At 40.4% G+C, this 23,803-nt stretch overlaps 1 protein-coding gene across 1 annotated transcript in view; it reads left to right on the forward strand.

The window, feature by feature from the left end:
* The window catches only part of SEMA3F (semaphorin 3F), a 152,217-nt gene that overhangs the window by 121,833 nt on the left and 6,581 nt on the right, over nt 1-23,803 (forward strand). The window contains exons 8-17 of the mRNA XM_081321004.1: nt 1,778-1,897; nt 8,807-8,946; nt 9,485-9,599; nt 11,850-11,919; nt 13,023-13,167; nt 14,860-15,082; nt 17,852-17,940; nt 18,801-18,842; nt 19,344-19,501; nt 21,946-22,013. Coding sequence (XP_081177130.1) covers nt 1,778-1,897; nt 8,807-8,946; nt 9,485-9,599; nt 11,850-11,919; nt 13,023-13,167; nt 14,860-15,082; nt 17,852-17,940; nt 18,801-18,842; nt 19,344-19,501; nt 21,946-22,013 — 1,170 coding nt within the window. The remainder of the gene's footprint in view (nt 1-1,777; nt 1,898-8,806; nt 8,947-9,484; nt 9,600-11,849; nt 11,920-13,022; nt 13,168-14,859; nt 15,083-17,851; nt 17,941-18,800; nt 18,843-19,343; nt 19,502-21,945; nt 22,014-23,803) is intronic.

Here is a 23,803-nt window from a genome sequence, read left to right on the forward strand (position 1 = left end):
GTCTTTTGATAATCAACAAACTGTGTGCTTGGCCATATGAAAGAAAAGGGGAGAAACATGTCTTACTGGTTTTTATCCTTATGCAGACCTTTCTGCTTTATGCACCTGCAGATCGATTCCAAGCCTGGACCTTCTCTGAACTTTGGCTAATGCGGTGTCTCCCTTTCCCAGATGGCTTCTCCATCTCTTATGTGGGAATGCCAGTTCCACAGACTTTTTCCTTAGGAGGAGAGCTGGAGTTACATAAGCTCACAGCAGGGAGATCATTAGGAATGGTATCATTGTCCTGCTTATCCCAGACTAACTAGTGGCACAACAGCTGCACTGTATCTCTCCACCCCCCCCAGCGCCCCCCCCCCGCCCAGTCAGTTCCAGGACTGGCCAGAGTTCTTGCTTCAAACAAATCTCACAGCCCCTTGATGTGGCCTGCCAGCCTCTGATTTTGTCCAGGCAACAGTATCCATTTACAGGACAAGCCCTAAAGTTTAAAATTAATTTGGCAGCAGCTGTGACCCCAGTTTGGGAAAAGCAAGAGTTGTACCCTTATGCCAATGCATCAGGGACTGATGAACAGCCTTGCTAGTACCATTTGGTTCATTATGAAGTCCTCTGTTATGAGCTTTGGAGCAGTAGCATCAGCAGAAAAGCCCCATGTCCCAGGCGCACATGCTTTATTTGCATATTTGCTTAACAAAACTGCCAAACAAAAAGATGTTTGCTTTTTGCCCCTGAAAGACTATTTTAAATCTTTATGTAGAGGTGAGGGTTTAGTAGAACAAGACCTGGCCGCCTTCCTGCCTTTCTTTTCCTAGTGGCTCTTTAGAATTTGGCAGAAGCTAAGAGCTTGGCCTCGGGGTCATTATGAAATATTTAAAAGACTTCTAGGTTTGAAATAAGCTGACCTTCAGAATATAGAGATTCAGTGGGCTTATCTTTACAGGCAGCTTAGGACAGGGCCTGGGAACTAGGAAAAATAGGGAAATCTGTGTACTTCACTCTTCCTCTTTCCCATATCTTTCTGCCCAATATTGCTCCCTTTTGAGGTACAAACTACGCAGTCCCGTCTACTACTAGCTGCACGTACGGTATTTAAAATTTAGGTTGCCTATTGAAGCACCAACCTGAGCAGCAGTTCTTGTGACTAAAGGCAAAACTGTGACAATACAGTTGTCAGTACACTTCAGTATTGTTATAGCTGGCCCCATTCAGTAAAAAATAAATTTTGGATTCAGTTTCTTCTTCTCTTGACATTATATTAAACACCAAAGTCATCACTAAAGGTTCCCCTTTCTGTTTTCTGAGATGGGCCAGGGAATAATCCCCCTAAACATGCTTTCCTTCCCAATATTCAGTTCACATATAGGTTGCGACCCACAATTGTTGTGTACGGTGGGGAAAACGGTCAGGGGGAAGGTCCTTTCTAGTCTTCTTCTACTCTGTTCATAGAAATATTATGAAATATCCAGACAGTGCTCTCTTCTGTTTGTAGACATCTCTTTCATTCAGCAAATCAGTGGAATGAGTAAATGGGAATCCTAGCTGAGTAGAGTACGCTTGCTTTGTTCCTAGCATAGGAAAGAGGGTCATTTATTATCATATAGCTTAACTTTTCTAGCCTAATGCCCTCAGCACAAAACTTGTGTTGGGCGACTTTTTCCAGGACACTCTGCCAGCGTGGCAATACAGTCATGGCAAGAAATTCTATAAGGCATTCCTTAGAACAGAACAATTGTGTTCTCTTCCTCCCCCTCCCCCTATTTTTGCCTCTTGCTCACAGATGAAGAACTCTATGCTGGTGTCTACATTGACTTCATGGGCACAGATGCCGCCATATTCCGCACTTTGGGCAAGCAGACCGCCATGAGAACTGACCAATACAACTCCCGTTGGCTCAATGGTAAGTGAGGGGCATAACACAACAGAGTTTGTGAGGGAGGACAGAAAAGGATAGTGTGTTCGACAAGTGAGTCCAGTGTACATGCCACACTGTGGGAAAGAGAACTGGTGCTGAAATTGATTTCTTAAAAATATTTTTTTCTGTGCTGAAATTGATTTCTTAAAAATATTTTTTTTCTGTCTGAAAGCAGCAGAAACATTGTCTGTGCAGAGTTGAAGGGTTCCTACACTCACTTTTTAATTGCATGTTCCTTTAAAAAAGAAATACCAATTGGCACACCGATACACTAATTTGCTATCATTATGCTTGTAGGAATACCCAGCTATGTCCTTCCTTATTTTTAAATTCCCTCTGTCAATGCACAACGTGGTATATGACACTCCAGATTTGATTTCTTCAAAGTATATGGTATCGTGTCAAGTCAAATCAGGTTTCTCTGATTGGTTTCTTTTATTTAGACATATATAGCCTGCTCCTAACTCAGCTATGAATCTTCATTAAGCTCTTTGGATCCAAACTTCCTTCTTGGTGCTCTGTGGGTCTTTTAAATTATATTTCCATTCCCATGACACTCTCCATATCTTTCTGCTATATCCTCTTTCATAAGATGCACACATTTCTTTTTTAATCTTCATAATACATTGATTCCTCCTTTCTGTTCTATTGTCCTTTGCTCATGTTGTCTATCAATGTTCAAGAAAATGGAATAGAGTTCCTTCTTTTTTTCCCATGCTTGTAACATCAAAAGATCTGAAATGCCTCATGGGGGGTGGTGGTTTGAAAAACACAGTGTTTGAGGAATATATACTTGTTGATTTGATGTTGCTCGATGCCAAACAACTCTGGATGGCTTGCATTTTTAAAAGTAAAAGCAGTAAAATATTTCAAAAAAAACCACCAAATGATATGGGTCTAGAAGAAGAAAAAAATGAACAAAAAGCAACCGAAAGAGATTCCCAAGGCCGGGGAGAACAGCAAAACCTTAAAAAAGATTTTGGAACATCTTTAGGGTGGGAACCAAATGGATCTCTGGAGGGATACTATTGCAGGGGACAGACACTGTGGCAGAGAAAGTCCAAATGGGTGAACAAATAGAGGAAACCTTGCGAGGTGTCTGCATAATCTTAGGAGATGGGTAGAAACAAGAGAAGTTAGGTAGTTCCGCAAAGATGCAGGCTTCATAGGTGATAATCAGTCCCTGGAATTCACCAGAAATCCCAGAGGCAAACAACATAGCTTGTGGACCAACAGTGTTACATGGACATACCACGCCACATCCGTCACTGGCCAGGCTGCCGTACTTTGGATCAGTTGTAGCCTCTGGGTAATCTTCAAGGGCAGCCCCATGTAGAGCAGGCTGCAGTAATCTGCAAATGCTCATTTGTTTACGCTTAGCAATATCAGATCGCTGAAGGTGACATAACTGTACCAAGTGACAACTGACCTTTATATAATTTTGTTTAGCCAGCTGGGGAGGAATACAACTATTATCAGCTGGAGGGCCCCTTTGTTTGCTTCCATGCCTGTGACATATTTCCTCTTCTGTTAATTCAAAAGCAGGCTGTTTCTGGCATTATTCCTCCCTACAAAGTTGATGGTTAAGGGCAGATTTGTATTCTTGTCATTTTTGATGACTGATCCAGAGCATTTAATCCCTCGCCGCATCTTGTCCAGCATGCATCATAGAATGGGGGGCAATAAGAAAAGATCTTAGCCTCCTGTTGTTTGCAACTCCAGCTGTTAAGGAACAGCACAAGCAGCTGAGTAAACTGAGGTTGAGTATCATATTTAGAGGAATATCATTTTAGTAACTTGAAGAGAGCTATCGGTTGGATTACATGGGCGACCACATGCTTGACAATTATTAATACTGATGTCCTAAAGAAAATAGCCAAACCTCTCCAAATTGCAAGCCTCCTAGAAATTCTTAGAAGTTTCTGAAAGTGGACAGGTGTTCTTGCAGCAACATAAATCTTATGGCAGAGTCTCATACAAAGGAATGTTTGGTAGAAATTGTGGTTATTCAGTTTGGATTTACAAAATATTCCATGTCTTCAATAAGAAAAAGAAATGAGTGGACTTGGTATGCTCACTGCAATGTTCTCCACTGGGCTGTATTCAAAAGAAGATATAGGAAGTGTATTTCTGCCAATGCAGTGCCGGGCAAGTGAAACCGCCTGAACACATCTTCATCTGCCTATATTACAGACATCCACTACTGGCTAGATTGCCAGGCCATACAGATTTCAGGCTACTTTCTGATTACTACATAATATATACTGTTACCAAGTTCTGCCCAGCTACCTGCAAAACCTCCTAGGTATTGGACTGCTGGCTAGAACCAGTCCTGGTCAACACATGCCTGAGTGTTATGTTGCTATCTCTAATCTGTAGTTATTCAGCATTGCAAATTCTATTGCAGTAGCTTTTTTTCTTGTAGTTTTTCTTTTAGATAGCACAGTTTATTATCTTATTATATTTTATTCATCTGTTGAATTTTAGCTAAATTTTAATTTTAGTTAACTAATAGCTTTTTTTAAGTTTACACTTTTATAGCAGTTTTATAGCTTTTCCCCTTACCATCTTTTAACTCTGTAGTACTCACAAGTCCTAGACTGTTCTTATGTTACAGTTATCAATTCTATAGTCTCTGTAGAGTTGATAACTATAGTTATCAATTCTATAGTTGTCAATAAAGTTTTTACTTGATTCTGGTAAAAGTATTGGACTGTGGACTTGTACACTGTGACAGTTTAGCAAAGATGCAGACAAATATTTTAAGGCACCAGTTTTTGGCATTGGTAAATTCAGAGCAGGCCCACAGGCAGGAAGAATTTTAGATGTAATATGAAAAATGATTTTAGTGTACGCCAACTTCAAATATACCTACAGAGTTTTTTATGAAGTAATTTACCACTGCTTGGTGGTAGATATTTTAATATTTTAATGAAATATTTCCAGCTCTAAAAGTCATGAACTGATCAAAACATATCATAAACTAAAATTACAGTAAAAAGTGATGTTAACAAACATCTCGTGGAAATCTAATTTTGCTGGGGAAATTTTAACAAAAATATAGTTTCAGAGTGTTATATTGATTTAATTAAGATCATATTACACTTGCTGACAATTAGCCAAAATGAAAATGTTGACTTAGACAATCTGCAAACAGAATCTATAAATAACCTAAATGCATGCACGGTGTGATGGAAGCAAAGCCTATTGCCAGGCAGGGCATTTTTATATTTTACTAAATGAAACAAGGTAGCATACAGTATATGTGGCTACAGTGAAGTCACAACTGAACAGAACCTCATGAACTCTTTGTGAAGGTGCAAAAGGTGTTTCGTTGTTTAGTGAGGGTTTCGGAATGGTATTGATGGAAATAACCTTTGCAGTATAGCAGGAACCCTGATGAAAAGAAGTTTAACAATATAGAAGATTTCAGAGTTTGGCACAACGATAGCCCAACTTTGGTTGTCATCAACTGAAAACTGTTGTCCATAAAAGGACCTGCAGGGTTGATCGACTTACTCATAGCAACATTCTGTTGACACACACACACACAGAGCCAAAAACATAGGCTATGTCCAAATAAATTCTTAATCTTCTAAGTTATTGTTTTCCTGAATGTAGCCCAAACCATTCCATGAAGTACTATGATACAGTATATTATCTGAAAAGAAGCTTTGTCTCTTTTCTTAACCATCCTGTGCAAGCAATTGAACTACCGTGGACACCTTCTTTTATACGCTCACGCACAGGATGTGTCTATAGAAGCTGAAGAGAAAATAATCTGATGCAAGAAATAAAGCACTGAGTGTGGTTTCTATTTAGATAAGGGAACACAGAACTAACAAGTTTGGAATGGCTTTGTTCCTAAATTTTGAGAAACACTGCCTCAGCACGTTTATCTAGTATTACCCATGCATTCCTGTTCACTCTTTTCAAGCACTGCTGTGTAAATAAAAGAATTCTTCATTTCCTCATTTTACATTACAAATGGGATAATACAAGGAACAGAATTCAGAACACCACCACCGTGGACTATAGCCTAGTTAATCATACTGCTTGCTACGCTTTCCTCAGAGCTGTGGTGAATAGCTACTTAGCTCACACTGAATACTGTGTCAACATCTTTTTTTCTGTTGGCTGAGATAAAGACTTGCCTTGAGTACAACTATCAACACATCCCAGGAGAGGGCTTCAGTGCAACAAACAGCAAGGGGTGTGGAATTCTTTCCAAAAATAGTTGAGGTTTTTTTGGGGGGGGTTGGGAGAATGGTGGGGCTGGGGTATGAAATATTGCCTAAAGAAATTTTAAAAAACTTTTTGAGGTGTAAAACATTTAAACAATAATTAATTTACAGAGGTAAAACTTTAAAGCAAATTGCATGTCAGAGGTCAGTAAGACAGGGATTAAAAATCATACTATCAGCATAGCAATGTTCTTATACAAATCTGTGGCACATCCACATCTACAATGTTGTGTACAATTCTGGTGGCCACATTTGAAAAAGATTATAACAAAACTGAAAAAAAATGCAGAAGAGGGCAATCAAAATGACCAGGGGCTTCAAATATTTTCCTTTAAGAAAAAGCTGACTCTTTTCACAGCATGTAATTAAGCTATGAATCCATTACCACAAGTTATGGTTGTGGTCACTAACGTCAATGAGTTTAAAAAGAGATCTGATACATTCAAGGAATACAGATCTATTGATCCATTTGTCTTCAAGACTCTGGTTTCGGTGTGACATGCTTCAAATTGCAAGAGAGCCAAAGCAGGAGATTGACATATCTCCATCTCCTGCTTATGAATACCCAAAGGCCACTGTAAAAAAAACCAAAATGTAGGGAAAAGGTTCACCTTGGCTTGATTCAGCATTTATATAGGAGGGGTATAAATATATCCCTTCCTCCTCCAGTTTTCCCCACAACAACAACCCCTCTGAGGTGAGTTGGACTGAGAAAGAGTCACTGGCCCACAGATGTTGTGGCTAAGCTGAGATTTGAACTCACAGTCTCCAGCTTTCTAGCCTGATGTCTTAACCTCTACACCAAACTGGGTCTAATGTGCATGAGCTGAGGTAGGTTGGACAAACTGAAGACATAAGGACGTACAAAGATGCCTGGCCTATACTGGTCCCTGAAAATAGGCTAAATACTGTATTTAGTTAATTTATTGCTTGAATGCATAGTTGATTTTTATTTTTGCAAGTGTTTCTATACTATGTGTTTTAATCTTTCTATAAGTCACTTTATGGAATCTGAATTTTATTCATTTTATTACTGAAAAAAACCCGGTAAAGTATATGACTTCTTAGATGCTAACTTAGTTGTTATTGGCAAACCAATAACAACTGGTTTGTCGCACCCAAACCAATTTTGTTAGATTTAGTAGTCCTAAATTTTGCAGTGAAAACAACAACAACAAAAGCAACACATTTAAAGTGCTCTTTTTTTACTCAATTAAAATTCCAATATTCTCTTAGGATCCAGAAAATTCACCAAATTACTTCACATATCAAAAAAATAAATAAAAATAAAATAAAATTAGTTTGAGCATGCACTTTGAGAATGAAAATATAAACTAGTGCTGGTGAATCTTGCTGTAGTTGCGTTATTAAAATTGCTTCTAATTCTTTGACCAGATAATTTACATTCTAGCTTTTGGGGAGGCAAAGATTCAGATTAAGAGCCAGTTTGGTGTAGTAGTAAAGGCATCAGGTGAGAAACCAGAAGACAATGAGTTCTAGCACAAAGCCAGCTGGATGAGCTTGGGCCAGTCACTTTCTCTCAGCCCTAGGAAGGAGACAGTGACAAACCACTTTAGGAAAACCTTGCCAAGAAAATTGCAGAGATTGGTCCAGGCAGTCACCAGGATTACAATGCTGACTGGACAGCACTAAAAGAAAAAAATTCAGATCAGGTTTCTGGTATATGAGCACAGATGTTTCAAGCTAATTTCAAGCGAGACCCAACTTTTGGCATGCAACAACCTTCTTTCAGTCTAGATCATTTTTCAACTGAGAATTTAATTTCAGATAAAAGAATCGTGTCCCAGACGAGGCTACAGAAAATGTGAGGCAAATAGCTGCAATTAACAGAACAAGCAATATGTTCCATTATAATATGCTAGGAAAAATTGCCAGTTGATAGAGTTTCGAGCCAGTTAACTTGGCAGTGCTTTGTATTCTGGAACAATAAGCTAAGTTCAAGCCTTTACAGCAGATTTGGAGTACAAAAAGAAAATGGAAGATGTTCCCTTTTTCAGTGGGTGAATCCTGACACCAAAATGCTGCCGGGGAATTGTACAGATTTTGTTGCACTTGCATTCTCTAGATTTTGGTGTGCAAGGACCACATTTTCTTAAAGGATATGCTGAGGATCACATTTGACCTCTGAGTTCCAGAGGGAGAACTTACAGTTTGTGGCAAAATTGTAGCTACCGGTATTAGGCTCCAGCCATATACAGTATTTCATTATTTCCCCCTTCAAATTAACATTTGAAAACAATGTGTAGAAATATATGAAGGCCGAACAGAAGCATTAAAGCTGTGGTGATGCAGTGGTTAGAATGCAGTTCTGCAGGCTACTTTTGCTGACTGCTGGCTGCCAGCAGTTCAGCAGTTCGATTCTCAGCAGCTCAAGGTTGACTCAGCCTTCCATCCTTCCGAGGTTGGTAAAATGAGGACCCAGATTGTTGAGGGCAATAGGCTGATTCTATGAACTGCTTAGGGAGGGCTGTAAAGCACTGTGAAGTGGTATATAAGTCTAAGTGCTATTGCTACTGCTATTTAGAGGGGTCAGTTTGGGTAGCACTGCTATAAATTTCTGGAGACTGGGAGGAATATTTCTCCAATTCTTTTCTCCTAGTGATTGTCTTGCTTTTATTCCCCTCTGCAGATCCAGCATTTGTCCATGCAAAGCTCATCCCAGACAGTGCTGAGAAAAATGATGACAAATTGTATTTTTTCTTCCGAGAAAAATCCACCGATTCTCCACAGAGCCCAGTTGTCTACTCCCGCATTGGACGTATTTGCTTGGTGAGTGCAGAAAAAACCCCAGACTGGATGATGTTGAGAGTTTCCCATGCAAAAAAATAATAATAATCCTAAACATTTCTGTATTCCCTCATCCATCCTTTTCAAAAGGTAAAAACCTCCTCTGCTCTCATTGTTATTACGCCTCTTATCATACTTTGGTACATTGTTCTATAGCTAGAATATCTGTCCAGTCCCATACAGTCATCTCTCTCACTCCCAAAGTTTTCCCTTGTGGGAACTTTTTTTTTTAAAAAAAAGTCAAATATTTCAGTTTAAGGGCAAGCCTAAATATAACCTATTGATTCCAGCATGATTAGGTTGCAGCTGTAAACTATAGTCTGTGTGGCTTTTTTAAAAAAAAATCACAACATTTATATCCTAGACAGAACATATAAGTACTTTTCTGTTGTTCATTATGCCAACAACCTGGTGAAGTGAGTTTTGCTGAGTGTGAGAGAGCTACAGGCCCGCCCTTAACCAGTGAAATTCCAAGACCGAGATAGAATTTCAGCCTAAATCTCGCTCTTCTTTGGTATAGAATGACGATGGAGGCCATTGCTGCTTAGTAAATAAATGGAGCACATTCCTAAAGGCACGACTCATCTGTTCTGTCCCAGGGCCTGATGGAATTGAAACACACTTCGATGAACTCCGTATGTATATTCATGGCAGGGATTGCATGGCGGTGGCGGGGGAGGGGCGGTGAATGGAAAGAGATGAGGGAATACATAAGAGAGTCATTGAAGCCCTAAGCAATTTAAGAGATGGCCTAGTCTGCAAAGCTCAGATAGATTTCCCAGTGGCAGCCAATAGATTGGATCTGCTCTGTAGACTGTGCTGATATCTCTGGAAAAATATGTTTGTATAGTTCTCATTTAAAATGAAAAACTTTTCCCCCAAAATTCTAAATAAAAATGAGGGTAATTTTCTGTCAGAGTACAGAGCTAAGATTTTTTTAATTGTGTATGCTTAAGGTGGAAAAACAAGAAAACTGTACTGAAGTTCATCTTCAGGATATCTGATAATATTTCACCTCTGTTGTCCATGAGGATTATGGATGGTGGAGCTACTTCAGGTTACTCCAAGGTATCAAGCTGGAGAAGTCTGCCTTACATGCAGAGTATCCCAGAAGTTCATTGAGTAGGTCATATCATTTGAATGATTTTTTAAAAAAACTAGTATGGCTTGAAGAGACAGCAGGTACATCCCTTTGGGTAACTGAAACCATGGATATTTGCCTAAATCCAGGAAAACTAAACCAATATTTGGAAAGACTCAATATTAAAAGGCAATTTTAATTGCTTCAATGGTTAAGATTGAAGGTGAAAAAAAGGGGAGATAAGAAATAGTAGCAGCAATGACTTTTGGCAGGATTTTTTGAAATGTGTGATTTGTCAACCATGAATGAAATGCTTTGCAAAAAAAAAAAAGAGGTCATTTTTCTCAAAGCAAATCTGTGTGCCACTGTCCTTGTGTCCTGCCTGCAGGCTTTTGGGAGTTTGCAGTTTAGATGGCTATGGTAGGAAACAGGACCTTTGTCTTAAAATAGGCCTTTTCTTAAAGGATCTCCTTTGATATAATAAGCAGCACTGTAGCAAAACCTGATTCTAAACAGATGGGTCAGATTCATTTTGGATTGTCCCATCACAATTTGTTTCTTTGTATTACATTGACTAGCTTGCAGCATTTGCTAAAAAAGGAAGGGTGAGAGGGGAAAAAGAAGGTTTGAGTTACCACATGTGAAGATCAGGGCCAGCTCTGAGATAATAGAAGATCATTCAAAGCAGGGAGCCTTGCTTAACCTCCTGATAGATGTTGTGTTTGGGGGCAAAGCGAAGAGGAGGGGCTCCAGGACGGGTGTGATTAATGTTGGGGATCCCATTTGCTAGAAAGGCAGCCGCAATCGCTTAGCAGGCTGCTTGTCAGCTTCCTTTCAACACCTGCTAAACAAATGGCTGTTTGGTCATTCAGGGAGAAATCCCATCGCAGCTTTTAGCATCATCAGAAGCCTTTGATGGATTCTCTCCTGCCAGGGCACAAGTTAGCATTGGGCCTTCCTTATGCTTGCTTCGCCTCACTTCCTCAAAATTATTACCAGACGGTTCACTAGCAATCTTCATTCCCTAGGTCCTTCTGGAATCTCTTGGCAGGGTTCCTGCCTGCTTACCGGAAGGATCTCTTCGATCAGCATCTGAGGCTGAATTAGAAGCAACATCTGCATACTTTCCTGTACAGGGACATTTTTGATTCCCATTTGGAATCGAAATGAGAGGTTAAATGAAAACTGAAAGTTGAACATGATTGAAAATCTGCTGAAACATGGAAAAACAGGGGGGGAACGAGTGTGGTTTTAGACAGTCCAGGTCGAATGATCGTTTCTTGTATTTTAAACATTTTTTTCTAATCCAGCATGATAAAAAAGGATTTATTTGATGCTCATTAGATGTAATTGTGGATTAGTTGGAGAGTACTTTGTAACTGATTAGTGGAATTTGATGTAACCTCTGTCATCATCCAGTAGACTCAGGTTTCTTCTGATCCACTACAACTCTGTATAAAGCCCCCCCCCCATGGTGCTGTGCTGGGTTGACCTGGGGTAGCTTGTTTTGCCCAAGACAGTGAGTTTCCTAACTATTTGCACCACTTTGTATGGCAGAATTATATACAGAACAAACAGGGAATGCAAAGCCCCAAATCTGTTTCTCTTAAGCTACCGTGGATTTGATTTAATAGCACTTCCACACACAGCAAAGATAGGTAGCTCCACAAAAGAAGCTAGGATATCAGTCAAGAAAGCTTTCCTAATATATCTGGGTTAACTTCAGATTCCTTTGATTATCTGCTGCTGAATCATCAGGACAATCAGTTGCGCTGTGTGATTGACTATCTCCTTTCTCTTCAAGAGGATGTCTTCATCCAGCAGACCCAGGATGTGAAGAATCCCATCATTTATGCCGTTTTTGCAGCCTCTGGGTGAGTGCTTCATCCGGTACTCATAATAGTCTATCTTTTCGCCTTCTTGAGCAAAGTCCCCGGGCTTAACTTGAAATCAAAATGATGGTAAAAGCACATGCCATTGACCCCATTCTGTGAATACCGGTCATCTGCTCCCTGCTGAACTGAGGAGGGTGTGGAATGAAGGTGGGGTTGCTGTAGAATTTTGCGGCAGAGCTGGAACACAGCCCAGACGTATTGGCTGCCAAATGTAGGGTTTTCAAACAAACTGCACCCTAACAACTGTAGCTGATGACTTGGTCATAACTTGAAGGAAGGCAGGTGGTGGTTCCTCTTCCTTCCCAAGATACATTTTTGCTCAGAAGGATCAAGGAAACATCATGTCTTTCTTTAGATCAGCAAGCAGTAGCAGCAGCTAATGCCGTTTTCCTCCACGCTTCTAACCGTAATGACTGATACTGGAATGTTATCTTGTTGAGAACAAAGCAAGATAACTCCAAAACAGGTATTTGAGACTGGCCTCAAATCCCAACTTTGCTTTGTCTCTCTAACACTGATAGCAGTGTTCCAATATCTAAAGGGTTGCTATAAAAAAGAGGGGGTCAGCCTATTCTCCAAAGCACCAGAGGGCGGGAAAAGAAGCAATGGATGGAAACTAACCAAGGAGAGAAGCAACCTAGAACTAAGGAGAAAAATCCTGACCGTTAGAACAATTAACCAGTGGAACAGCTTGCCTCCCCATGTTGTGAATGCTCCAACATTGGAGGTTTTTAAGAAGAAATTGGACAACCATATGTCTGAATGGTATAGGGTTTCCTGCTTGAGCAGGAGGTTAGACTAGAAGACCTCCGGGTTCCCTTACAACTCTGTTATTCCCTACCCCAACCTTTTGCTAATCCTGGCTTCTTGGGACTTTAAATCATTGCACATGCGATCAGAGGTTTAAAGGAGTTCCAAGAGTTTGCCAGCAACCAAAGATGAATGAAGAAAAATGTTCCCCCACTGAAACAGTGAAGGGCAGGGGGGAAAAAAGATACAGATGATAGCCAGCATTTTTACATGAAAGAGATTATTAATGTCTGAGAGAAATGTGGAATTGTTGTTTGTCTCTCTTTACACAGGTCTGTGTTTAAGGGTTCTGCCGTGTGTGTCTACTCCATGGCTGACATCCGCATGGTCTTCAATGGACCGTTTGCCCACAAGGAAGGTCCCAACTATCAGTGGATGCCATACACAGGCAAAATGCCTTATCCCCGTCCAGGCACCGTAAGCATGGGGTTAGATCTCCAGCAGGATCCTTCTCTCAGAATGCTGGCCTTGGGATGTTGATCCCTCTTCCTGATGAAAATATAGGTTCCCATAGGTTCTCCTAAGAACACCCGTTTTATTTATGACCATTTGCCCTTTGAATATATACATTAGCAAGTATTTAGGGACTGAAGTTTGTGTAAGACAGAGTGTGCACCAATGCACAATTTAGGAGTCATTTGTGTGCACACTTACATTAATAGAATTCCTTTGTGATGTCAAGGTTTAAAATGAAAATCATTTATAGGAGAAAGAGCTTTGTTTAAAAAAAGACATGATCTTTGGGACCTCTAGCTAAAGGATTTTAAATACCAGGGCTAATAAAGAAGATGTTTAAGTAAAACCCCAGAGAAATACTCCATAGTTGTGCAAGCTAGAAAGTCCTGGGTGCTGACTAAGCTCTTCCCCTCTCTGCATTTTTCACAGTTGCAGTGAAAGACATTACCGATGATATTCCCTTTTGGAAAGTGTCTTAAGCTGATTTTCCTGCTTCGGCAGCCCAGTTTCTCCTTCTCTTCTGGTTCCCCTTCTGCCCGCATGCTGGGATTCTCTGACTCTCACTGCATTCCCTTCCCGGTGCTTCCCCAGCCTCTTTTATATCATGTCCTTTGGTGCCACACAGCTCATCTGTTTCAGTGCTCGACATTTGGCCACCACGTGTGAGGCTGATTAGCATTTCCTCTCTAGATTGGTGGTCTCTCATTTAACTGGCATCTTTTCTTTGTTGGCAAAATATCCCAAAATAAGGAGAATTCATTGTTACATTTCATTGGCTCAAAGAGTGTGGTTTTCCAGTCTCTTTTACTTATACAACCCCCCAGGGACGGTGTGGGGTGGGCGGGTGGGGGGGGGAGCAGGTCTTTGTTATATATGGGGAGGCTTCCAGAAAACCCAGAGAGCAGGCTGGGTTTGGCTCCCACAGCTGAGCAGCTGCTTCAGATGGGATTCTGAGGTTGTTGGGTTTTTTTATGAGCATTACTAAAACACTCCACAATCTAAGAATTACAGTGCTGCTGGCAAATGAGAGATGCACAAAGATATTTCAGCCCAAGCGGGTCAGCCTGGTAAAGCAATGAAAAGTAAACTGAAGGATATGCTGAAAGAGTTGGATCCCTTTAAGGCTGTGGAGGAGATCTGATGGCTCCACTCGGCAACAAATTCTCTTGCCCTGTAAACTCCTCAGATCTTTCCTTCTTCCAGAATGAAACAATAATTTTCTTTTAACTTAGTTGGTAAGTTTACATCCTGCTTTTCTAATCAGATGACTACCCAGGAAAGCTAAAAACAAAAATATAAAAATGCTGAACAAAAAATTGCAAAAGCATGCTAACGTGAATGTACACAGGCCTATCCCACAATATTTTGTGCCTTCAGGTGAGGAGCAAAAGAGAATTCTTTTATGGAAAGCAGCCAAGGTGCTTTATATCCATTGATTGGATTTATATCTTACTTTTCTTTCTCTCCTACAATTCTTCCTGAGCTTACATGGGTGATGGTGGATATGTACTTAGCCATTGTCCTACACTAGGCCATGGAGGAGATTACACAGGGAGTGGGGAAAAATAGAAAGCCCATGGAGTATTGGCTTCAAAACATTTATATATTGGCTGAACCATATCTCATACTAGTATTTTTGCCTTGATTTTTCAGTGCCCAGGGGGAACATTTACACCCTTAATGAAATCAACAAAGGACTATCCTGATGAGGTGATCAACTTCATGCGCACTCATCCAATGATGTACAATGGTGTCTACCCCATACACCGCCAACCTCTTGTGGTGAGAACCAACGTCAAGTACAAGTTCACAACTATAGCTGTGGACCAGGTGGATGCAGCTGATGGACGCTATGAGGTGCTTTTCCTGGGCACAGGTACCCACTGATGTGCATTGAAAAGAATACACAGCACTTCCACCCACCAATCCCCAGCCTGGAAGATGAACATTTGGGTTTTATGCAAAACCAGTTAGGATAAGTAGTCTAGGGGTATTAATCTAAACTTTTCTGTATCTTATCTTCCCCCAAGTTTTAGTAAATTTTGTAAGTAATTTATCTTGCAATGCAATCCATTGGACAACAGTCACAGAGTTATCAAATCTCAACTCCAGCTTTTCCATTTGTACTAGAATACTGTTTCAGGAGCACAGGAAAACATTTGGAACTTCTGCTTATTCAAGTCAAAGGAATTCAGGCTAGCATTTACTACTCCATAAGTCACACTTCAGAGTCCTTTTCTATAAAGAATTGATTGTTCATTTCCTATGGTTTCCTGTATTACTTGCAAGGCTGCTCCAGATGCAAGAACAGAATTCTGGTAATGTTCCTCAGTTTGAATGAATAAGAGTCCCCCTCTTTGACTTTAACAGAGTAAAAATATATCAAGCAAGGATTCTAATGGATTCAGTCTCTTATTTATAAACACACCCTTCCAGAAGCTGCAGAGTAGACTTTATCTGAGCCAGCAAAGTTCCTACCAGATGTGTTGGGCTCCAGTGCCTATAATCTCATGTCTGGATAGGAAGGCTGAAAGCCATCATTCATATCTGGAGGACTATTAAGAAAGGCTGATGTAATATTATCTGCCAACCAGGCAATGTTGACCCATCATTCTCCAAAGTTTTGTTGGCGGTTTAATTAATGCAAAGCGTACAATTTTGTACATGTCCAAGTCTCCACTGAAGTGAATGGAACAGTACTGCTGGTTACTTTAAGCATAAAAACACACAGCTCTAACAACATGATTTATCAAAGTGCAGAATTAATATAGAGGGAAGGCATGGCTAGCAGATGTTCCTTGCACTGGTTTGAATCTGATGTAGATGAGTTACTTGCCTCCCATAAGTCAAAGGAGACCAACCAACAGGGCAAACAGGTGGCCAAGAATACTAACAACCAAGGATGTTCCTCATTAGCTTGCAAATACTGCACAGTTATTCTTTGGGCTGCCCAATTCACTGCACAACATCCAGCAGCTGTACACAGTCTGGCCATCACCTGTCAAAATCTGCAGGGAGTTTCTGCTTTCTTTCTAGCAAAAGGTGTAATGAATCTGCAAATCTTAAGTTATTTCCTGTTGCAGAAAGAACCAAGTTCAGGGATCAAGGTACTGTCTGATGGAATTCATGGCTGTGGGTGGCATTCAATACAGAAGGCATATAGAAGAGGAATGGTTGGGTTGCTCAAATAGAAGTTCTTGCTTTTAATATCATCTCCAACCGTTGAATTCATAACAAAGTTCAACATTCAGAAGTCAGTCTCGTGAGTTCATTGTCAAAATGTTGAAAAGTAATAGCTGCCAGGCCCACTTCTAGGTTTCAGACCATATCTAATGTTTTCTCAGAAGCATCTGTGTCTGGTTTTTAACATGAGTTACATAAAAGTAATCATAAGGACTATTTCTTTTAAAAAAATACCGTTTAAATTTGAATATATCCAGTTGAAGTCTTTAAATATAGCTACAAATATTTTCCCTCACTTTGAAGTCTATACCCACACGTCACAAAATTCAAAATGGTGTTTGTGTTTTAAGATGAGACCCAATTCATCCTTGAAGAAAGCACTTGGAACCCATCTTTCAACACAAACAAGATAGGAACTATCAGAAGTCTTCTAGAAAAGCATTCAGAATTAAGTATTCTTCTCCATTTTGTTTTTAAAATTTTCCCTCCAAGTGGTCACTGCAAGGACAGCTGATTAGTTTGCTTTCTTGCAATGTATTGCTTTACTCTTGCAAGTAAGGCAGAGCCATGATTTTTGTTTCAAGTTGTCCTAATGCCAGGAGTCATCTTAGAGATGGCTGAAGATCTGCCTCACTTTCAGTTAACTAAAGAGGCAGGAAGAAAGCAAGAACCTGCAAAGATCATGATCGCACACATCCATTCTAAGCCCACGCTGCTTGCTATGGTTATTATATTAGGAAGTCAAGTTGGTATAAAAATGAAAAGGCTCTACAGAGTGATGAAAGGAGAGTCCACTTTAAATATATTTTATTAACATTTTTAATGAATATTGACTTTGAACTGTAATCCTTCTTCATGACTAGCTGGCTCATGAAATTGATAGTCCATGTGGGGGAAAAAGCAAACTCCTTACACTTTAAAATTCACTCACTCACAGACACAGACACAGACACACACACACACACACACACACAGAGAGAGAGAGAGAGAGAGAGAGAGAGAGAGAGAGAGAGAGAGAGAGAGAGAGAGAGAGAGCCATACAGTTTTTTGAGGTTCATATAAACTGAAAAAAGTATCAGTACAGAATTTCCTTTATGTGCAGTTCTTTTTCTCTTGGGTTTAAGTTATTTCTGATTGTTATATAATGTGCTTGTTAGGTTTCTTTCCTTCATCTCAGGATTGTGAGCTATTTTGTGGTTCTGTAAATTCATGACAGGAATGTGACTTTCTTTGTGGTGGCCAAATTATGAGAAAACCTGTCAGTTCAAACCAGTTCTTGTATGGAAAATGAGAGCTGAATGAAACTTGACCAACATTCTCTTATGACAACAAGCTAACCAGCCATTCCCAGACACTTTCCAAATATGCAGAGACTACCATTGAAAAAGTTGTTAATGCTAGTTAAAACGGAAACTACACAAAAAAGAAGACCTACATAAAGTCTGTTTCTATTATGTTGCAGATCGTGGGACCGTCCAGAAAGTCATAGTTTTGCCCAAAGATGATTTGGAAACAGAAGAATTGATGCTAGAAGAAGTTGAGGTTTTCAAGGTACAAGTGATGATTACCTTAATCTAAAAATTTAATTACATGTGTGCTTCAAAGCAAGAATAATGTAGTGGCAGAATGGAAGATGTGAAGGTCATTGTTCACATTTCAGTTCAGCTATGATTCTACTAAGTAGTTCTGTCATTTGCTATATGGAGTCTGGATGGTGATCTCTGATTGGATCAATATGGTGGTTACGGTTAGGGTTCGGGTATGAGATGAGTTAGGCTGAGAAAAAGGAACTGGTCCAAGGACACCCAGTCAATTTTCATGCCAAAAGCAGAACTAGAACTTACATCTCCTGACTTCTAGCCTGGTGCCATAACCACTAGACCAAACTGGGTTTCATTGAAATATTCACATATGCAACCGAAAAAGATACCTTAGTTTATTAGTATATGAAGAAACGAAAGATCTGATCAATCTTATTCTTTATGTATGTAAATGCACAGTATGCACGTAGACACCCACAACCAAGTCCAAAACCTTCTGTTTAAAAGTGCAGTGTTAAAGATCAGTAGCTTTTGAAGAGATGGAGCTGATCCAAATATTAATAATAATGAATGCATAAATATTGAAACATTACCTTTATATGTAAGATCATATTAAATAATAATTGTCTAGGAATGGTGCAAGGGCTAGATTAAAATAACATATTTTGAATACCCTCCCAAAATCAGTAACTGAATGCTTAGAACTGATATTCATGACATTGGATTCTCCCAGTTTTTCATATAATACTTTTAGTTGGCACGGATGCATCGCATCAATTGGTCTACTCTCCCTAAACTACGTCAGGGACCATTCATTCTGTTTTATACATGGATTAACCATTATGGATTAACTGTTTGGTTTCTCTACAGATTCCAGCCCCAATCAAGACTATGACCATCTCTTCCAAACGGGTGAGTACTCTCTTCCTGAGAGTGTCTATGGAGATTCTCAATCATCCAAGCCATGGTTGTTTCCAAAAGTCAATCGGGCTTTCTTGGGGGTTTTTTTCTTTGAAAACGTTTTGCTTCTCATCCAAGAAGCATCTTCAGAACTGAAGCATCTTTGGGACTCTTCCTGAGACAATTTCTAAATCTGGTTCAGAGCTGGTTCATTGACAGTGCTCTTTTCCCCCCTAACTAGTGTTCTTCTTGGCAAAAGGCTAAGATACTTGTAGGTGTCCTCTCCTTCATTTCTAGCCCTTTTCTATTTCTTTGAGTATCTACACTGTCTTGGGTTTAGTCCAAAAGTTTTTGATTATTGGGGTGCAACTCTGGGTAAGCTGGTCAAGGCAGTGTTTCTCTCCACTTTGTCTCAAGGAAATCTATTTCACCACCATCCCCATCACTGGTGAATTGTGGGAGTAGAAGAATCTGTATCTCTGTCAATATCTGAATGTTACTATGCCCCAACAGCAACAGCTCTATGTATCCTCAGCCATTGGGCTAACACACCTGGCCCTCCACCGCTGTGATGTGTACGGAGAAGCCTGTGCTGACTGCTGCTTGGCCAGGGATCCCTACTGTGCCTGGGATGGCAAGTCCTGTTCCCGCTATTCTGCTTCTTCCAAGAGGTACTTCCAAGAGACTAAAAAGACTGCTATTTGCTCTGGATAGGTAATCCTTAGCAAAGGGACTTCCAGAAAAACTGGGAAGACAAGAACAAGGACATAGAACATAGAAAGGGATTATTTCTAAAAAGATCTGGAAGTATATTGAGCTGGTTTTACAGCAGAAAATTAGCAATGTTGTCCTTATGTCTCACAGGCATAATTCCATCTGGGACCACTTCTGAATCTCATGTTATAACCTATGAGTTAGCCTATGAGCCGTACATATATATTTATTCCATTCCCTTTCAGGTTAAGCAAAATGATGGAATCTTCAGAAAAAAGAGCAAAAAGTAATAAACAACAAACATGAGACTCAGGAGAGAAAGTGGGGTGGGTGGGGAAGGAAACCTCACTAAGTCTAGTTTACATAAATACTCTGTTATATTTCTCCATCACTTTCTTTCCACGGCAACTATCCACCACTTTACGCATTGCCATTTGCTCTGTAAACTTCCCACCTCTGAGTATTCTCAATTTCATCCGACCACAATTTTGTCAGTCCTCTTCCTCTCAACTTCTTCACTCTTCTTTCCTGTATTCATCAGGTGAATTGATCCTCATTCGCTTCGTTTGTTTAACCAAAGAATCTTCACTCGGGGCACTGACTTGATTATTTAATCCCCATTTGTTCATGGGGTGGTGGTTCCGCAGTTAAGACCGCTGGGCTTGTCAGCTGGAATGCTGGAAATCCAGGTTTGAGACCCGAGTGCCACACAATGGGGTGAGCTCCTGTGCTTGCCCCAATTCCTGCCAACCTAGCAGTTTGAAAGCATGCAATTGCAAGTAGATAAATAGGTACCACTTTGGTGGGCAGGTAACAGTGCTCTGTGATGTCATGCTGGCCACATAACCATGGAAATTCCTTTGGAGAGTGCTGGCTCAATGGCCTTGAAATGGAGATGAGCACCACCCTCTACAGTCAGCAATGGCTAGTGGAGTACAATCTGCAGGGACTCCTTTACCTTTTACCTTTATTTATCACCCACCCATTCGTATTCTTATCTTTTCTGGTTTTACCACACACACCTCGTAAATAACTCTGTATCTCTGACATGATCGTCTGTTCCTTCCATACAGCAAAAGGGGAGCAGCTTGTTCTTATTCATAGATGTTTTCCCTTCTTTCAACATGCATTCTCCCAACTAACAGGTGCCGGTAGAAACAGAAGCTATTGTTCAATAGGTTGCTCAGCATTTTGTAAGCAAACAAATCCATTTTCCCCCTTTTAAACCACAGCACCTACAGGTTCACCACTTTTCAAAACTCCAGCAGCATCTATGATTACTCTTCATATTTTTTTTAAAAAACATATCAATATCTTGTATTTGACATACCGCTGTCATTCCTATACAGTTCTCCAAAATACACCTTCCAGTGTTCCCTCTTTTTTCAGTTTGATCCCAGATCATTTCAGTGCTTCTTAATTCAGCTCTTCCACTTCACTGAAGAGGGCTTCTTGTTTAGTCTTCTTCAAAGCACTTTCATTGCTTATCTCCATCAGAATCAGTCTTATTTTCTATACCTCTTTCAACTGCTTTTTGCTTTCTTCGACTACTACTTCACAGTTTTTTCTCTCGGTACATAGAATACCAGAGTTGGAAGGGACCTTGGAGGTCTTCTAGTCCAACCCCCTGCTTCTAATACAATACTTTTTACAATTATTCTCTAACTTGCATATATAACATTTTCGTTTTCACATTTCATTAAGCATCTTATTCCATATTTCCCATTAACAGAACTCCACGTCAGTGGCCTTTTGTAACTTAATGCTTTTTATTCTTTTCTAAAAAGCTACTAGGTCCTCTTTCCTTACATTGTTTCACAGAAACACAACCTTCATTTCCTTAATTTAATTCACAAATTCAGACACTTACCACTTACTCTTCTGATACTCCTAACTATATTCCTGTATGCCATGTTTGCCCATAGATGGCTCATATGTAACTAAACTGCCCAAGACAAGTTCAGTTAATTGAGGTTTTCCCATGCTGCTTTTGAGTAATAGAGGGAGAAAGTAGACTAGGTTGTCACCCTAGTCATATCAGTGTCGCGTGTAGAATTCCATGTTAACTGTGAAGACACATTACCAGCCAGTTTTGAAGCCCCCCCTGGCCATCATGCCATAAGTTCATCCTACACCCCAAGCATACCTATGCTGTTCTATCCAAACTAGAACTAGAAAACTAGTTACTTCCTTGCAAGCCAGCATACTGGTTCTTGAAAGATGTGAGTAATTTTTCAATATTGGCTAAGAATTACTGAAGGATTCCCTGCATGGGTACAGGCCAGAAAAGTAGAACAATGAAGTTGATTGTAACAGCTTTCTATCATGTTGCTGTTTCTACTGTTAGAGGTAAGACCTGAGATTTCATTTGCTGATCCGGCTGCTTCTTTCCTCACTGCAGACGTAGCAGACGTCAAGACATCCGGCATGGCAACCCTATCCGTCAGTGCAGGGGTTACAATTCCAACGGTGGGTACCATATTCCTAGCCTCTAGGACAGGGGTCAGCAACCTGAAACAGTGAAAGAGCCACTTGGAACCGGTTCCCTCACATAAGGAAAAACTGGGAGCCGCAAAAAATGTGTGCGCATGCGCATATGCGCAGAACAGGGTTTCACTGAAGAGTGGAACCAAGGCGAGATATGCACCTACCCTGCATATTTGAATTGATTGGTTGAAATTTTTTAGTCCCACTTTTTTTTTTTGGACTGCACATGGCAGAGGACTGGGAGCCGCAGGAGATGGCTGAAAGAGCCGCATGCGGCTCCGGAGCCGCGGGTTGCAGACCTGTGCTCTAGGAGATAGAGGTTAGCATATCCTGCACTGAGGAGGTCTTGGGGAACAGTGACTCTGCTTCTTATGGCCCGCTGTCTGTAAAGGTGGTTGCAGCTCCATTTCACATACTATTTTAATCCCTATAAGAGATACACAGATGGCTAGTTTACCAGAAGAGATCAATGAAGGGTGGAACATCTTGAGGTTTGGGTACAACCATGATATCTTTCTTCCTCATATCTCTATAAGAAGATTTATGAAAGGTTAAGTCCTAATTCTTTATTTTTGTTTTGGAGGATAAACATTATAACAACCAAAATTTCTAGACATCGCAGTTGTGCAGATTCATTTGTGGGATAAGGTGAAAAGGCAACCTTAAAAGGATTCCCTGATCCAGTGTTTTTATTACAAAAGGGGGACTTTATTATAGAAGGGGAAATTATCAAATTTGCAGATGACACTAAGCTGGCAGGAATAGCCAACACCCTAGATCAGACATGTCAAACTCGTGACATCACGTGACGTCGCGCAACATATTGGAACTTTTTCCCCATTGCCAGCAATGGGGTGGGCACAGTTTCCTCGTGATGCATCCAGCCCACGGGCTGGCAGTTTGACACCCCTGCCCTATATGATAGGCTCAAGATCCAGAGGGATCTTGACAGACTTGAACACTGGGCCCTATCTAACAAAATGAAATTCAATGTACAGAAAAGTAAAGTCTTATACTTAGGCAAGAAAAACCAAAAGTACACATATAGTTTGGGTGAAACCAGGCTTAACAGCAGCAACTGTGAGAGGGATCTTGGAGCCTTAGTGGACAATCAATTAAATATGAGCTAACAGTGTGAGGCGGCAGCCAAAAAAGCCAATGCAATCCTAAGTTGCATTAACAGAGGGATTCAATCAAGATCATGTGACATACTAATACCACTCCATAAAGCCTTAGTAAGACCACACCTAGAATACTGCAATCAGTTTTGGTCTCCAGACTATAAAAAAGATGTTGAGACTCTAGAGAGAGTGCAGAGAAGAGCAACAAGGATGATTAGGGGACTGGAGACTAAGACATATGAAGAATGGTTACAGGAACTGAGCATGGCTAGTCTACTGAAGAGAAGGACCAGGGGAGACATGATAGCAGTGTTCCAATATTTGAGGACCTGTCACAGAGAGGAGGGGGTCAACCTGTTTTCCAAAGCACCTGAACGCCAGGCAAGGTATAACAGATGGAAACAGATCAAGGAGAGATTCAACCTGGAAATAAGGAGAAATTTCCTGACAGTGAGAACAATCAACCAATGGAACAGGCTGCCTTCAGATGTTGGTTCTTCATCACTGGAGGCTTTCAAGAAGAGACTGGACTGCCATCTGTCAGAACCGGTGTAGGAATTCCTGCTTTGGCAGGGGGTTGGACTAGATAACCTGCAAGGTCCCTTCCAACTCTTATTCTATTCTATTACCAGCCTCATTCATACTGGCTAA

This window comes from Vipera berus (genome assembly GCF_964194415.1).
Source record: "Vipera berus genome assembly, chromosome: 2".
Classification (NCBI taxonomy): Eukaryota; Metazoa; Chordata; class Lepidosauria; order Squamata; family Viperidae; genus Vipera; species Vipera berus.